General features: G+C 32.0%; 1 protein-coding gene across 1 annotated transcript in view; it reads right to left on the bottom strand.

Moving 5' to 3' along the window:
• Positions 1 to 2623: 2623 nt before the first annotated feature.
• Positions 2624 to 17791, bottom strand: part of LOC145269684 (uncharacterized) — a 30902-nt gene continuing 15734 nt past the window's right edge. The window contains exon 2 of the mRNA XM_080125401.1: positions 2624 to 9157. Within this exon, the coding sequence (XP_079981527.1) occupies positions 8115 to 9110 (996 nt within the window). The 5' untranslated portion in view covers positions 9111 to 9157 and the 3' untranslated portion in view covers positions 2624 to 8114. The remainder of the gene's footprint in view (positions 9158 to 17791) is intronic.

The following is a 17791-nucleotide window of genomic DNA, read 5'->3' on the forward strand; positions in this document are numbered from 1 at the left end:
TTTATAACTTTTATTTTTCACAAGATACAAACCCTTTTATAATTTTCATTTTCATTAAAAGAAGAAAAAAAAAAATCTTGCTATTTGCTTACTTCTTCATGAAGACAAATTAAGAACAAGTAAGTTTAGCGTCCGAAATTTTTAATTTCTAATGTTTTGTAATTAATATAGTGCATTCTTTTTATTTATAATAATAATAATAATAATAATAATAATAATAATAATAATAATAATAATTATTATTATTATTATTATTATTAGTTTTATTAAAGTTCTGTAAATATATTAAAAAACGCACTCAAAAAGACACCCATTTATTTTAATATATTTTGTTAAATTTACGTTCGTTTTGTTACTTAAACAAAAAATTTTGTGTAAATAGAAAAAAGTTGTTGTTTTTTATTTTAATCCTTAAAAGTTTTGCAAATATTTAATATCAAATAAAATGTTTTGTAAATATATATATATATTTTTTCTTTTAAATCGTAAACACATTTTGTGAACATTGGGACATGTCTGCTATTTGACGTGTTTTCAAACAACCAACGGCAATGTCAAGGTCGACCAACTGGTGTCACTTGAAATGTGCACCTATCTTTGTCTTCTGCTACCGGGGTATCTAATCTTTACTTGGTCCAATAAAACAAAATAAAATCTGAAATAATGAAGCAGGGAACCACGTGACAAAATATGAATTTCCAACTCTTTCCCCTAATTTCTGCGATTGTTAACAGTCAAAAATTTCAGATTTCAGATTTCAGATTTATAAATCAAATTAGATAAAAATATGTTTTAAAAAAACCGTGAAACTTTGCCGTGCATCATAAATGAAAGCATAAAATTTAAAGTAAAATATTTTTTTTTAAATATTTTAAAATATTTTTTTAAATATTTTAAAATATTTTTTTAAATATTTTAAAAATATTTTTTTTAAATATTTTAAAAACATTTTTTTTAAATATTTCAAAAACATTTTTTTTAAATATTTTAAAAACATTTTTTTTAAATATTTTAAAAACATTTTTTTTAAATATTTTAAAATATTTTAAAATATTTTTTTTAAATATTTTAAAATTCAAAAAATATTGTGATTTGACAGTGGAAAATATTGATGTGACCCTCAAATTAAAATTAAAAGAAATATTAAAAATATTAAAATATATTTTGGTATTGGTCGCGATTAGAGTTCCCTGCCGAACACCCTAAAAAAACACTGACTTCTCCCTTAGTTGCCATAGTAACTAAACGATCATGAATTTTTATCGACTTTGTTTTACTGTTTATGAACATTGAAATAAAAGACATTACTACCCATTTATTAATAATATCTCACTTTTAATCACTTTTATCGACTTTTTATTTTTTTTTTAATAGCATTTTCTTTTTAAATGACTACGTTTTACTGTTTATGTCTCACTTTTTTTTTATATTGTACTAGTGCACTTATTGATCGCTGCTGAAATAACGTTATTATTTAAAAAGCCATTCTTAACATGGGGAGGGTGTTTTGTACCTATTCTCTACTTTAACCTTACAATTGAATAAACAAACATTAACCTTTAATTAAGCTTAGAAATACGATTTAAAATATAGCGCGGATAAGTGCACTTGCACCCATTTTTTTATTAATAAATGTTTAGTAATTATTTTTCTTTTGATATTCATAAACAGTAAAAACGTCGTCATTTAAAAAGAAAATGCTATTTAAAAAAGAAAAGAAAAAGTCGATAAAAGTGACACATAAACAGTAAAAAAAGTCGATAAAAGTGATTAAAAGTGAGATATTATTAATAAATGTGTAGTAATGTCTTTTATTTCAATATTCATAAAAAGTAAAACAAAGTCGATAAAAATTCATGATCGTTTAGTTACTATGGCAACTAAGGGAGAAGTCAGTGTTTTTTTTTTTTTAGGGTGTTCGGCAGGGAACTCTAATCGCGACCAGTACCTATATTTTTTTAACTGTGTAACTTTGCCGTGCGTAATAAAAGAAAGTGTAAAACTTAAAATGGTGCAGCTGAAGTAGGTCCAGCAGACGAGCTCGTTCTGAAAAATCTGAACAGCGAGGTCACGTGAAATGTGAGACCGGTGCTGTGCTCCTACCATTATCCTTTGAATGATGGATGTGGAAAATACGAGCCAATTTTGGAAAAGTTATGAAGAAGCAAAAACGTTTCTACGAGAAAAAAATAATTTACAAGAGGAAGGTCCGGCATCGGGCATGTCTCATTTCACCATTTCGTTTTTTTTTAGTAATAAATGCTTCTCTACATTAAAAACCGACCTTCTGTCTAACTCTGCCCTCGTAGGGAGGCAAGTAAATAGGAGGTAATGTGGCGGCTGAAAAACGTTTTTCGACCCCAATAAAAGCATTACAATACATTTAAACCCTGAAGAATTTCCGCCATCATGCGCACTTGTTGTCCTAAGTTAACTAGCCATTACTTGTGTTTCAAACTTAAAAAAAAAAAAGCGCTTTAAAATATTAAAAACACTTAAGCTTTTTCCGTTTGTTATCTTTATTTAGAAGGTGGTTGGGTGGGGGGGGTGAGACGGCCCTATTATCCTAAAGAACCAGCTATGAAAACATTTGCAATATTGAAATACAATAATTATTTACAAAAAAAATTCTTTACAATCAACTTTTGTTTAAACTTAAGAAATTATTTTCTAAAATATTTTGTTTATATATATTTACATTTTGTTTTTAAATAAAATTAAGAAATTAAATTTAAAAATTATTGTTCATATCCATCTTCATTCAAAAGGGTCACTTTTCGGTAGATTCACCGGTTTTTAACCTAAATTTTCCGAATGTCAGAACAAGGCTCATCTGCGGGATCTACTTATCTCAGCTTCACCCTTAAAATAAATAAAATATTTTAAAAATATTAAAAAGTCTTTAAATATTATTTACATAGTTTATTTATTTTAAGTTTTAAAGTTTAATAATTCATAATATCGTGATTTGACAGTGTAAAATACTTGTGACCCTTCTAGAGTTGTCGAAACTACTTTCGACTTTGCTGGGCGTAACTGCAAGAGACTGCCAAAATTCTTTACATTGTTAAATTTTATACTTTAGTCGTGCCCTCGCTACAGAAGGTTGGTTTTATATAAGCAATTACTGTTCGCAGAAATAAAAACGAAACATTTTTTTTTTTCGTGACCGATGGAAAAAATAGACTTTAAGGCCAGATAGAAATTTCAATTCAGTTCATTTCCTGCTTTTAAGTTAATTTAATTTTAAATATTTCACATTAAATAAAATAGTTTTTGTGAAAAACAAAAAAATCACAATTACATCACATCTTAACAAAAATATACAATTTAAATGCCTTAAACTTTTGAAATATAATGTCTCACAAATTTAAGTCAAAGTTAATACTTTTTCTGGTACTATTGCAAACCAGATTTTCACAAATGTCCAGTTGGTTGGTTGGTTGGTTGGTTGTTTTTGTTTTACGGCATATCAACCCTTTTCGGGTTATTTAATGCCGAATCCAAAGATTTTGAAGAAAAATTTTTTTAATAAAATATATTTGTTGTTTTCACGTCGGTTTCTATTTAACCAATAGTTGGGACCCTAACAGGTACTACCACTCCGGATCAGAGTGGACCTGGGAGCAATGGTAATTAAAGGGTGGCTCCACACTCCCCAAAGCCCACAAGCTGGGGCCTCACCACTGGATATAGTTTAAGGTCATATCCAGGACCCCCATTGAGGGAATTTTACCCTCTGCAGGGGGGGGGCGGTCGGCGTATTCTAATGCCCCACCGACAGGGCCAAAATGTCTTGTAGGGTTGAACTGGAAATTTAGGCAAACTGGCAGAATATGCTGAGCACTGCAAGTTGATCAGCCAATCAGAATGCGAAAACAAACGCGATTAGCCTATAAGAATACAATTCTTTGTATGATCCAAAGGATTTTATTCTGACTTGGACTATTATATTCTTTTATTTTTTGTTAACTTGCCTTCTCACGAGGGTAGAGTCAGACATGACGTCAGTTTTTAATGTGGGGGGAGGAGGAGGGGGAAACCAGCTCCCCCAAAAGGGGCACTCTGGTTAGTAACAAAAATGAAAAAAAAAATGTATCAGTCACGAAGGATTTCTCCTCCATTAACCGAGACCAAAAAATTGAAGTGTAGCATCTGAAGAACACATGGTATTGATTTGCTTCCCCCACGGAAGTAAATGAGACACAAGGTCGTTTGTTAATGTGGAGGAAAACCAGCCCCCCCCCCCTTTTGGGGGGGCACTCTGTCAAGTGTCCAAATAAATAGTAATTGTCTCGGTATGAAATGTTTCCCCCCCCCACACTGACCAAGGCCTAATTAATTTAAATAGTAATTGTGTCAGTATGATAGGTTTCCCCTACATTGACTAAGGACCAATTACTTAAGGGAAGCATCAGAACAGATACTACACTTTGAGGTATTTATTTGCTCCCCCACTGAGCAAATTAGGCACAAGGCCGATTTTTAATGTGAGGAGTGAAGGGGAAATGGGGACCAACTCCCTGGGGGAGTAGGGGAGCTGGATAGTGACAATTGGTATGAAGGGTTGCCCCTACATTGACCAAGGTCTTATATGTGGGGTTGCCCCCACATATGGTCTTTGCTTGCAGTATCTGCCGGAACAAATACTACACTTTGATCCTGGCCTGAAGGTCAAGACCAATATTGGTTTATTTGCTTCCCCACTGAGCAAATTAGGCACAAGGCCGTTTTTTAATGTGGAGAGAGAGGGAGGGGGGAGGGAAAGGGGGATCCAGCTCCCGAGAGGTGGGAAATGGGAGCTGGATAGTAACTGTGGTCTGTAGGGTGATCCCTACATTGACTAAGTTCAGATATGTGGGGTTACCCCCACATATGGTCTTTGCTTGCAGTATCTGCCGGAACAGATGGTATTTATTTGCTCCCCCACCGAGCAAATTAGGCACAAGGCCGATTTTTAATGTGAGGAGTGAAGGGGAAATGGGGACCAACTCCCCGGGGAGTAGGGGAGCTGGATAGTGACAATTGGTATGAAGAGTTGCCCCTACATTGACCAAGGTCTTATATGTGGGGTCGCCCCCACATATGGTCTTTGCTTGCAGTATCTGCCGGAACAGATACTACACTTTGATCTTAAAAAGAGCAAAACTTTTTTTCTATTTATTATACATTTGATAATATTTTATTACTTTATCCCGTGATCAGATTATAAATTAACGTTTTCTTATGCCAGGTTGTCCTGATGCAACCTTGAATAGAAAGACTGAAGACATTTGAGGATGGTGTCTACTACGCATTCAAAACTCTGTTTGCTCAGCCAATTAATGTTTTGTTTATAAGGATAATTTAACTTTCCGCCCTCGATCATTATGAGGCCAGAAAAATACTCGGAGGAGTGGATGTATTTTCATTTGTTCAAGTTTGTATTAATTCCTGGTGTCATTTTTATAGTTTGTGATTGCGCTTTATAGATGGAAGCATAATTTAGCCATCTTATTTGTTTGCGCCACACAAGTAAATCGCTACACAATTTGAGAATATAATGCATTTCCATTTCCTCAAGTTAATAATCCTAATTTGTAATTCTCCTTTCTTAATAGAAGCCTAATTTAGTCGTGTTATTTGTTTATTAAGTAGTACGGCGCTACACAAATAATTTGAGAAGATAATGTTCCTCCTTTTCTTCAAGTTAATTTCTGATGAAATTTGTATAATTTATTTTATTTAATTATTTGTGGACTATTATCCTTATCCTCTAGTTGTTGCTTTCTCGACGTTTCGGGCAACTATTCTTCTGGCCTTCATCAGGTGGTTAACCACGATGGGATAGAAATGTCGAATTTCCAAACTGCATGCACAGCAATTACAGCCTGAATCACCTGACGAAGACCAGAGGAATAATTGACCAAAATGTCGTGGAAACAACAACTAAAAGAGGATAATAGTCCACAAACAATTAAAATAAAATAAATTATACAACGTACTCATCTCAAAAAGAATTCCAAATTAATTCAATAATAATTTGCAATTTTTATAGTTTGTAATTCAAAGTTGTAAATAAAAGTCCACAAATCTATATATCTTTAAAATTGAAATTGTGTCTGCGTACATTTCCCTACCAAACTACTCTGTCAATTTTCAGTCTACAGAATCGAGATTTGACATAAGGGGTATTGAGATTTGGGAAAATCTTTTTAATTAGTTTTCGAACAGAAATTTGGCTGTCAATAGTTCAAAGTTCAACGATTTGACCTTTGAAAACTCTACCAAACTCCTCTGCCAATTTTGGGCGTAAATAATTGAAATTTTAGATGTAGCTTACTTGGACATGGGTCAAACTTTTTAATTTGATTTGAGCCCAAGACAATAAATGTTAAGGGGGTCAAAGTTTAAAAATAATTGACTTCTACGTTTGTAATTCAGATTTATAAACGAAAGCATAAGTCAGCCATCTTATTTGTTTACGAGTGTACATATGTCAGTCTTGCATTAATATAGTTTTTCCTCTTTTCTTTTAGTTCAGTTACTCCTCAGATCCATTGCTTTTCTTATTCATATCTATTTCAGCACTTGTTTGTCACTTTTAGAGCTGCTGTCAGGTTTAGAATATGACAACGTAAGCATTAATATGAAACAATGCACAATGCCGAATTGGATATAAATAAATAAATCAACTTCAAGTTTCCTCCGACCATCATTGCTAGGAATATTATTAGAGATATATTATATATTATGAATATGAACAAAGATGTCTGCCTTAAAAAACACATGATGTCGAGTCTTCTATGTACTTTTTTTCTTCTTGCAGCATTATATTGTCAGGCATTTTTTGTATCTAAGAAGAGAATTTCTACATTTCTGAGGAGTATATGCACGAAAAAGAGACGGTATTGACGTAATAATAACTTTGTTTCTGCATAATGAAACGGATCTGTAAAAAATATACTGAAATTTTAACATGCTGGAGGGACTGTTTTGCATGAAAAATAAATATTTGGATCTTGGAATGTAACTATGCTGTTATTCTTTTATATTAGATATTAGAGTGCGGGGGAAATCATGCACAAATAGTTTGAGAAGATAATGGCTTCTCTGTTGTTATTTTAGTTCAGCTTGTTCTCTGATATCAGTAGATTCCTTTATTTTTATCTAATATATTTATATAATGTGGAGACAGCATTGGTGTTATCACTTTTAAAACTGCTATCACACTCTCTATGAAATGACACAGGTTCTGTCAAGTCTTGTACAAATTTTCACAGAAAAATCGTTTTATATTACTTAAACATTAAGTGCTTTCCTTATTTTAGTTCAGCTTGTTCTCAGATATAAGTTGATTCCTTTATTCATATCCTATCTAAGCATTGGTATTGTCACTTTTAAAACTGCTATCTGGTTTACCATGAAATGACAGATGTTCTGTTAAGTTTAGCATAGATTTCCACAGGAAAATTGCTTTACATTACCGTATACATTGTTCAATTTGGTTTTAAATATCAATTGATTTCTTTTTTTTTTTTTTTTTACACAATGATCACCACTTATCAAGGCCCGGAAGCCACTCAGGGATAAGGGTTATTGCAAGTACATTACGTTAGTGAGGAGATTTGATGAAGTGTTTACTTAAGGGGGCGGTTCATTAGGAATTTGTTAACATTAGACTTGAAGACATCCAAGTTGTAGTCCGGAGGGAAGCAGGCAGACGGAACAGAGTTCCACAGGCGTGCAGTTCTAAGAAAGAAGCTTTGTTCATGAAATCCGCGTTTTGATTTAGGCACAGATATAGAGTGGGGGAAATTTTTAACAGTGGATTCAGCTAGACGGGTGTTTTTCGTGAAAGATTGGCGAGGGGGGACCAGGGATTGGAGTTCAGACGAGCACCTGCCATGAAAATAACGATAAAACAAGGATAGGCTTGCAACGTCTCTTCTGTAGGAGAGGGGTTGCAGGGTAGAGAAAAGGGCATCCCCCACTAAACCACGAAGTCTATTTTGTACTCTGTCAAGGCATGATAGGCTGTTTTTGGCAGCTCCTGCCCAGATATGGCAACAGTATTCCATCCTTGGACGTACTTGGCTTTTTATATAGATATATTCTTTATTTTAGTTCAGACATTAGTTGATTTCCTTATTTATATCTGTCTCAACATTAGTGCAGTCACTTTTAGAACTACTATCTGGTTCACCCTGTGACGACAAATGTTCTGTCAAGTCTGACGTTAATGGTTTCTCTTCATTGTGTTTTAGCATATGCCGTTTCAGACATAAGCTCCATGCGAACGCGGCATCACATAGATCGCATTTAAACGGCTTCTCCCCGGTATGTCGGATCATGTGGTTCTTCAAATGTGCAAATTGTGAAAAAGCCGACCCACAAACTTCACAAGAAAAAGGTTTCTCTCCAGTGTGTACGCGGACATGATTCCTCAAACCTGACGGAGTTGGAAACGAAGCTGTGCAAACCTCGCACGGGTATGGCTGCTTTCCGGAATGGCTATTCACGTGAAACTTTAAGCCTAATGCGCTTTTGAAAGACGTGTTGCAAATCTGGCAAGAGTAAGGCTTAAGCCCGCTATGCCTACGCATGTGAACTTTTAAATGTGGCTTCTGCGAGAAAGCATAGCCACACAGTTCACATATAAACGGTCGCTCGCCAGAGTGCGAGATGTAATGTTTCTTCAAGTGATACGACTGTGCGAATGAAGTTCCACAGATTTCGCAAGAATATGGTTTTTCTCCAGTGTGTGTACTTGTATGTCGTTTCAACCCCGATATCTTTGAAAACGAAGCATCGCAGATGTCGCATTTGAATGGCTTCTCGCCTGTATGTATGCGCATATGTTGCTTGAGATGCGCATTCCATGCAAAAGGCATGCTGCACACTTCACATGCATAGCGTTTCTTTTTTACAGTGACTTTACGATTGTCTGATTCTGTCGTCTTTGCAAAATAAGTACCGGAAATTTCGCGAGCGTATTCTTTATTCTCTTCGCGGTCCATTAGATGTATTTTTAAATGTGAATTATCAGAACATCCGTAGCCACATGTTTCACACCAATACTTTGTTTCTGCATTTTTCTGCATTTTTTCAATATTATTGCTGGTCATCATTAAAATGCTGCTCCATTAACATTCAAAATTTTATGTCTCCTGCTGATCTGAAAAATAAAAGAAATTACCTTCAAATTGTATTTTAATGAATTAATCTAAGCAAAGCAATATAATATGATTTATGGAATACAAGATTATATAAGCAATAAATTTATTACTGCTCGTCATACAAATGATACAAATACTATAATACGGAGATAGAATTAATGTTATCACTTTTAAAACTGCTATCACGTTCACCATGAAACGATACAGGTTCTGTCAAGTATTGCATAGATTTTCACAGAAAAATCGTTTTATATTGCTTAAACATTAAGTGCTTTCCTTATTTTAGTTCAGCTTGTTCTCATATATCAGTTGATTCCTTTATTATTATTATTATTATTATACCCTATCTAAGCATTAGTATTGTCACTTTTAAAATTGCTATCTGATTCACCATGAAATAACAGATGTTCTGTTAAGTCTAGCATAGATTTCCACAGGAAAAATGGCTTAATATTTTTATAGATATTGTTTAATTTGGTTTTAAATATCAATTGATGTTTTTTTATTTTAGTTCAGACATTAGTCGATTTCCTTAGTTAAATCTGTCTCAGCATTAGTTCAGTCACTTTTAGAACTACTATCTGAAAATAAAATAAATTATTGTTAGGGGAGTTCCGAATCTCATGAATCCAAAGCATGATTCCTAGCATTTCAAAATACAACCACTAAGAGACAATGTGTGGATCTTTACTACTGACTTTTCTTTACAACATGGCAAGAAAGATAAAGAAAAAAGAAAAAAAATACTGAGGATGGAGTTTGACTTCGAAATATATTTAAATTAGAAATTTCAAACAAGTCAAATATTTGTTTGTTTTCGTAAAATTGTGTTGTAATTTTGCTTGCAAGCACATTTGATGAGTATTTTATTTTATTCAAATTAAACCAATGTTTCTATAATAAAACTCACACACCTGATGTTAATCTTGCATAACCAATACACCTGACGTTAATCTTGCATAACCAATACACCTGACGTTAATCTTGCATAACCAATACACCTGACGTTAATCTTGCATAACCAATACACCTGCCATTAATCTTGCATAACCAATACACCTGACGTTAATCTTGCTTAACCAATACACCTGACGTTAATCTTGCATAACCAATACACCTGACGTTAATCTTGCATAACCAATACACCTGCCGTTAATCTTGCATAACCAATACACCTGCCGTTAATCTTGCATAACCAATACACCTGCCGTTAATCTTGCATAACCAATACACCTGCCGTTAATCTTGCATAACCAATACACCTGACGTTAATCTTGCATAACCAATACACCTGACGTTAATCTTGCATAACCAATACATCTGCCGTTAATCTTGCATAACCAATACACCTGACGATAATCTTGCATAACCAATACACCTGCCGTTAATCTTGCATAACCAATACACCTGCCGTTAATCTTGCATAACCAATACACCTGACGTTAATCTTGCATAACCAATACACCTGACGTTAATCTTGCATAACCAATACACCTGACGTTAATCTTGCATAACCAATACACCTGACGTTAATCTTGCATAACCAATACACCGTTGCCAAGATTTCAAAATACAAATATTAACGGACAGTGCAGGGATCTTTACTACTGACTTTTCTTTCTCCAACTTTACAACATGGCAAGAAAGATAAAGAAAAAAAGAAACAAAATACTGAGGATTAAATTTGACTTTGAAATATATTTAAATTATGAATTTTAAACAAGTAAAATATTTATTTTTTTTTGTAATTTTGTGTTGTAATTTAGCTTTCAAGCGCACCTGATGCATATTTTTTTATTCAAATTATTTTCAAATTGTATTAATAGTTTAATGAATTGATGCCAGTATATTAACTGAATATAAAATAATAATTTAGGAAATGTAAAACTACATTAATCAATTTATTATTTGTCAAATGATACTCCATTAAAGTTTACAAAATTATGCGTTTTCAGTTGGGAAATCAGAAAAATAAAAATAAATCATGTTCAGGTTGTATCAGTACTTTTATAAATTGATTAAAACATGTAAACTAAATATAAAATATAATATGACTAGTTGGAGGGGGGGTCGACTTGCCTGGTCATAAAATACGCTTAAATATGATATTTTAATTTGTCCAGATTTCATATATATTATGATAGAGTCGTGATTTCAAAAGCAAAACAAAAACAAAACAAATTTGGGTGCCATCAGCTAGAATCAAAGCCAAAAGCAAAACTGTAGCATTCAAAGCTGGTGACGTTACCACTGTACCAACGTGGCATGCATATGAACTAATTAAAAATAAACTAAGATAAAGGCTTGAAATATATAACATATATAACATTTTTTCAATTTTGACCCTCTTTTTGACGTCCTAAAAATATTTTAACTGGCTAAAGACCCATAAAAGAACGATCTATAAAAAATTCAATCATTTTAGGCCCCCAGTGCTCCTCTGAGACTTATAGTTTCGGAAGAGATAGAGTTTTAAAATATGGAGACAGACAGACAGACATGGGTTTTATAAATAAAATTTATGAAACAGAAGACTGCATAAGTAACAAATTTATCATTGGTCATTACTAGAGCTAGGACAACAGCATATTCTTTTCCTTGTTTTGATTCTCAGATATACATCAATCGATATCTTATATGTTTTTATGTAGAGTGATGTGGTTCTCGGTTGATTGATTGTGTCTTAGTTTTTCGGATATATACTCGAGAGTGAAAACAATGATAAGAATATGCTGTTGTCCCAGCTCTAGTCATCATGTAAATGTTACTGCATTAAAGTCCACAGAATTATGTATTTCCAGTTAGTAGACCTGAAAAACAAAACAAATTATTTTCAAATCATAATGTATTGTAAAAGGATAACTAGAGTATGTAAATTAAATTCATTAACAAAAATGGCAACAAAATTTATTGGAAAAAGATGCAAGAAACCACATAAAATAAAACAAATTAAATAAAATTTATAAACAAAAAGGACAGTTTGAAGATGTGTACATCTACGCGTCATGTGAATGTTTTATCTAAACTAAAACTCTGACCTATCTTGTCAAACTCGGGAATGTTTCTGTAGCATTACAAGTTGATTTTTTTTCTTTTTAGATAATTGTTATTTTATCAACTCGCATGAAAAGAGCTATGTAAAAGATGCTTAAAACCGTTTGAATTATGCAAATACCATGAGTAGTTCAAAAGTTATGAGACTTTTAAGTGCCAAAATTTAGGCTTTTCCGTGGACATTTTTCTTTAGAAAAAGTGGGCTAAATTATGGACCTCTTAATTTCAAGAAATTCGATAATTTCGCCACCATTTATTTATTTTTCAAGCTATTCTCATGAAACTTGGCAGTCTTATGTAAAATTGTGTGCTCTTTCTGATTATGCAGTCAAATCTAATGTATCTCTTTACCATAAGCCATGAATTAATAAATTCAGATGTACAAAATTCAATTTTTTTAAAACTGGTGCATGGTATCATACAGTGGGTGTCTATTTATGAACAAAACTAAGTATTATAGTAGTATTTAAATATAGCTTTATTGAGAGCAGGTATTTTCATGCCTCCTCACCAAAGGAAAGCTTAATCTGGGTGTAGCCATTGAATGCCTAAAGAGCATTCATGGCCGGTATTTACTACTCCCTTCAAAGAAAATAAAATTGAGTAGATATGAATGAATCTCAGAAATAAATCAAAGAAAATTTTTCATATAGATTTTGGATTTCTGTAAAAGATGGAAATTCCCATAGTTGACCAGAATTTATGCATTTTGGGACCAGTGCAATTTTTAATTTTGTTAATCCTCTCTATCTGGCACAAATATACCCCTATTTTTTGAGATGCAACCCTAAATAGTACTCTACATGAATCCTCGATGTAACTGTCACAGTACCAGGATACCAGGAATCCTGATAAGCAACAACTATATATTCATCAGTTGATGGCAATTTTTGTCATTTCTATTCTGTTGTTTTATTGAAAATTCAATTATGTAAACAAAGAAATAAAACGGTAATTTTTTACCTTGTTTCCACCTTAACATTTAAAATGATTACTTCTATAGGTTTTAAGGTATGCTGAAAACGAATATCGCATTTAAATTTCTGCAAATAAATAAGGATATTAAGCAATGTCATTTCTTATGTTATTGCTGGTGGCCACCTTGATACGCGCAAGCGCGCAGACACCACCCCGAGAAACTATGCACAAACGCGCATACCAAGATGGCCACCAGCAATAACATAAGAAATAACATTGCTTAATATCCGGAAAGCTACTTATTTGCGGAAAATTTAAATGCGATATTCGTTTTCAGTATACTCGAAAACCTATAAAGGTAGTCATTTTAAAGAAAAATGTTAAGGTGGAAACAAGGTAAAAATTTACAAAATGCATCACAATGAAATTCTTTATGGAACCGCCTAATTATTATTATTATTATTATTATTATTATTATTATTTAGATATCCTCAGTTAAAAAAAACGGGTTTTATTTTACAGATTCGAAAAAATAGACTTGACAATGAATTAAAAATAAATTCAGGTTTCACAATATTTTTTTTTTATTTAATTGTTAGGTAAAAGTACAGAATAGTTAACAAAAAACACCCTTCCTTCCCCATGTTAAGAATAGGTTTCTAAATAATAACATTATTTCAGCATGGTAGCATAAGCACACAACTGCACAAGTACCTTTTATTTTTTATGTATTTTTTTTTTTTTTTTGACCACTAAAAAACCCAATTCTACCTTATGTACAAATAAGGGCGCTTATGTCAACGGATCATCAAATCTAAGGGAGATAACCAGCATAAACATAGCAAAAATAAGCATATTTTGCAAGATATAATTTGGGACGCTGAAATAATCAGAAGAACAATGAAAAAATGTTAAAATGAAAAAAAAAAAATAAAAAAAAGATTACACGATTACTGTAGCCGAGTTCCGGAAATTGCTGAAGCAGTTTACGAAAAGGAAATAAGTTAGCGAAGTTGATCAACAAACTTAAAAATATAACCATGTTAAGTAACAAAATAAGTTTATTATTTAACGTATTACACAAAACAAAAGTAAACAACCTGTTACAATGAAACGATGTTAATTAATCAACAACAAAAATTAAATAAACTTGTTAATTAATCAAGAAGTTGTTGTCCAATTAGCCAAAGAAAAATGATTTCCTTATTTAAGACCCCCCCCCCAAAAAAAAACGAACACTTTATCTTGTGCAGAATCTTTCAACGTTGTTATTTGCTACTTCAATCATAGACAGAAATGACCGATTGCCTAAAATAAAGAAAAACAAGTTTCTTATTTTTTTAATTTTTATTTTTCGTTTTTTTTTTTTTTTTTTTTTTTTTTACATTGACGGTTTAAATATTTCAAAATCTCCTTGTTGAAGATTGCCACATTGATGGTTATTATATCTTGCAAATTATATCTTGCAAAATATGCTTATTTTTGCTATGTTTATGCTGGTTATCTCCCTTAGATTTGATGATCCGTTGACATAAGCGCCAAAATAAGTAGTTAAACGCATGTACTTTGTACATTTTGTTTTTTAACGCTTTTAGTGCACGTGTACTGAAAGCGTTAAAAACAACAAAATAGTATTGTTTGGAAATCAAATTTGAAAAACTTGAAAATTTTTTTAAATTGACGAACTCAGAATAAAAAAATGACTGGTCTAGTAAGACGAAAGCAGAAACGGTTTTCTATTTTTAAGAGAATGCTTTAGTCAGCAGAGCGCATGACGCGCTTAGCGACCGTTTTTCCGTAAGCAGATTTGATAAAAGATAACATTTGAAATAAAATTCTGCGCAATTAATAATTATAAAATATTCAGGTAAATGTTTACTTTAACTACATCAGAACACCAACTAATAAAATTTGTTTTTTTAAAGGTTTTCGGAGTCGGTGACAACGAATCTGTTATTCAAACCCGTCGCAAATTTACCGTTTGCACGGTATTAACCCCTGAACCCTCGCACTATTTTGTGCCAACTCATCACCATCGTTTATGCTATTCTTAGATGATGCGTTCGCGCATGGACGCGCGTAGTAAGGTGACTTGTCACATCGCGGAAGAATTTTTTAGCAGACATTTGAAATAACAAGAAAGTTTTCAAAAACAACAAAATGTGGTTCATTTTTCTATGTTACGTAGTTTTTGATGCTCACATATACACAGACATTCAGCTTTATATTATAGAAGATATATAAACATTTAGGTACTTAAATTTTATGATTTGAAAAGATTAATCTTCAAATACAGAATTTTTTTATTGTTTGAAAATACAATTTAATAAATTTATTTCCTTAACCTATGAGTTTTCGATGCTAATTCATTTCCTCAGAGGAAAAATATGAGCAAATATTTTTATTGGTTTGCACCTTATTTGCTAAAAGCAATAAACATAAAAAATTAAAGTTTTTAAAAACATTTTAGATACATAGAATAAAGGAATGTTATATTGAGGCAGAAAACGATATTGTACTTTAAATCCAAAATGAATGATAAATCTTGAAATGGAAAATCCTGGCAGTAAAGAGGTAAAGAGATCCAACATGTCCTGTAATCCTTCCAAGGTAGTAGGTAATATCTTGAGGGACAGAAAATCACTATAGATATATTTCATTATTCTGAAGTGTATATATATATATATATATATATATATATATATATATATATATACATATATATATTATTTTAAATACCTACAGACACTAGTGTTTCACTTGATCATCAGTGCAGAAAGTCATGATTACCGCTGGTTGTGGGATTCAAAGCCTACAATGAAGTCAACTCTGTCTCTATTAGCAAGGAACAAATCACAGGACCACCGTCCACCACAATGATGTTCAAATGAAATTAATTTATGAAGACATAAACGTTATACAAGAACGGTTTACAGTGACTGAGTGATTAAGCTGTCATAATCTTACATACAAGCCAAATGACTAGTGCTCAAAATGTCGGAAATTCTCTCTCTCTCTCTCTCTCTCTATATATATATATATATATATATATATATATATATATATAAATATAAAGCTGAATGTCTCTGTGTGTGTGTGTGTGTGGTCACGAATAGGCTCCTATATGGTTGACTATTTAAAAAAACTGATTACATATAATGATAGAAGATGTATCAAGACACAGGAATGGGTATGTTTGATCTGGCAGAACAGTGGTTCATTAAAATTGTGGGGTCTGCGTTCACGCCTGGTCCACAAAGTATGGAAATAAAAAATTAAAAAAAAAACGTTTACAAGTGTTTTTGATATAGATGTACATAAGAATACTTTGATAAGTATGTTTTAACTTAAATAGGGATGGTATAATAAAATTGTGGGGTCTGCGTTCATGCCTGGCCTCCATTCAATGGAAATAGGCACAAACTTTAATAAAGACTTTTCATATCTATCTGCATAAGTATATTTTGATAATTATGTTTCAGTTTGAAGAAATATGGTATAATAAAATTATGGGGTGTTAATTAGCACCTGACCTCCATAGAATGGAAATATGTCACAAAGTTTAACAAGGTTTATTAATATAGATCCACAGAATATTGTGATAAGTGTTTCAGTGTGAACAGGTATGATATAATAAATTATGGGGTTTATCTATTTTATTTTTACTTTCATCATATTTTGCTTTGGTTTTGATACCCCCAAATTCGAAGCTATCTCTTTACAACCCTTCCTTTTCATAACCTATCATGCTTTCATAAATCAGAGTCCATTTTCTGTAGGCTGTTTTTGAACCCAATCAACGACGGGTACTTTTGCTAGTATATATATATATATGTATGTATGTATAAAGTTGAGATTTTCTTGCTCTGACATTGATATAAAAACAGACTTCTTAATATACTCAATCATCGATATGCCAGTGACTACATAAAGGTTTAGTAATGTGCATATTCCTTTGAAAAATGAATGTTTATTAGTTAATTATTTATTTTTTATGTTTTCTTATTATATGATTAGTTTCATTCCATTATTACTCTCTATATATATATGCATAGTTTCTACATTCTGCATAATTATGCAGAAGTTGGGATAAAAACGTTTGAGTACATGGAAATGTTATATATATATATATATATATATATATATATATATATACTAGCAGTTCAGCACGGCTTTGCTCGGACCCTATATACTGTTCATAACTTAATGTTCATATATATATATATATATATATATATATATATATATATATATATATACTAGCAGTTCAGCACGGCTTTGCTCGGACCCTATATACTGTTCATAACTTAATGTTCATATATATATATATATATATATATATATATATATATATATATAATAAAAAGTTTGACCCATGTCCAGGTAACCTACAATTAAAATTTCAAGTGTTTAGACCCAAAATTGGTGGAGGAGTTTGGTAGAGTTTGCAAAGGTTAACTTTTTCAACTTTGACCCCTTGGCAGCCAAATTTTCGCCCCAAAACTGTTGAAAAGCTTGCTGCATATCTGAATACCGTTTATATAAAATTTCAAATGTTTAGACCAAAAATTGGCTGAATAGTTTTGCTAGAGACCGCAAAGGTAAAATCTTTTAAACTTTGACCCCTTGGCAGAAAAATTTTCGGCCAAAAACCGATTAAA

The sequence above is a fragment of the Euprymna scolopes genome, chromosome 45 (genome assembly GCF_053919585.1).
Source record: "Euprymna scolopes isolate OS-2025 chromosome 45, ASM5391958v1, whole genome shotgun sequence".
NCBI lineage: Eukaryota > Metazoa > Mollusca > Cephalopoda > Sepiida > Sepiolidae > Euprymna > Euprymna scolopes.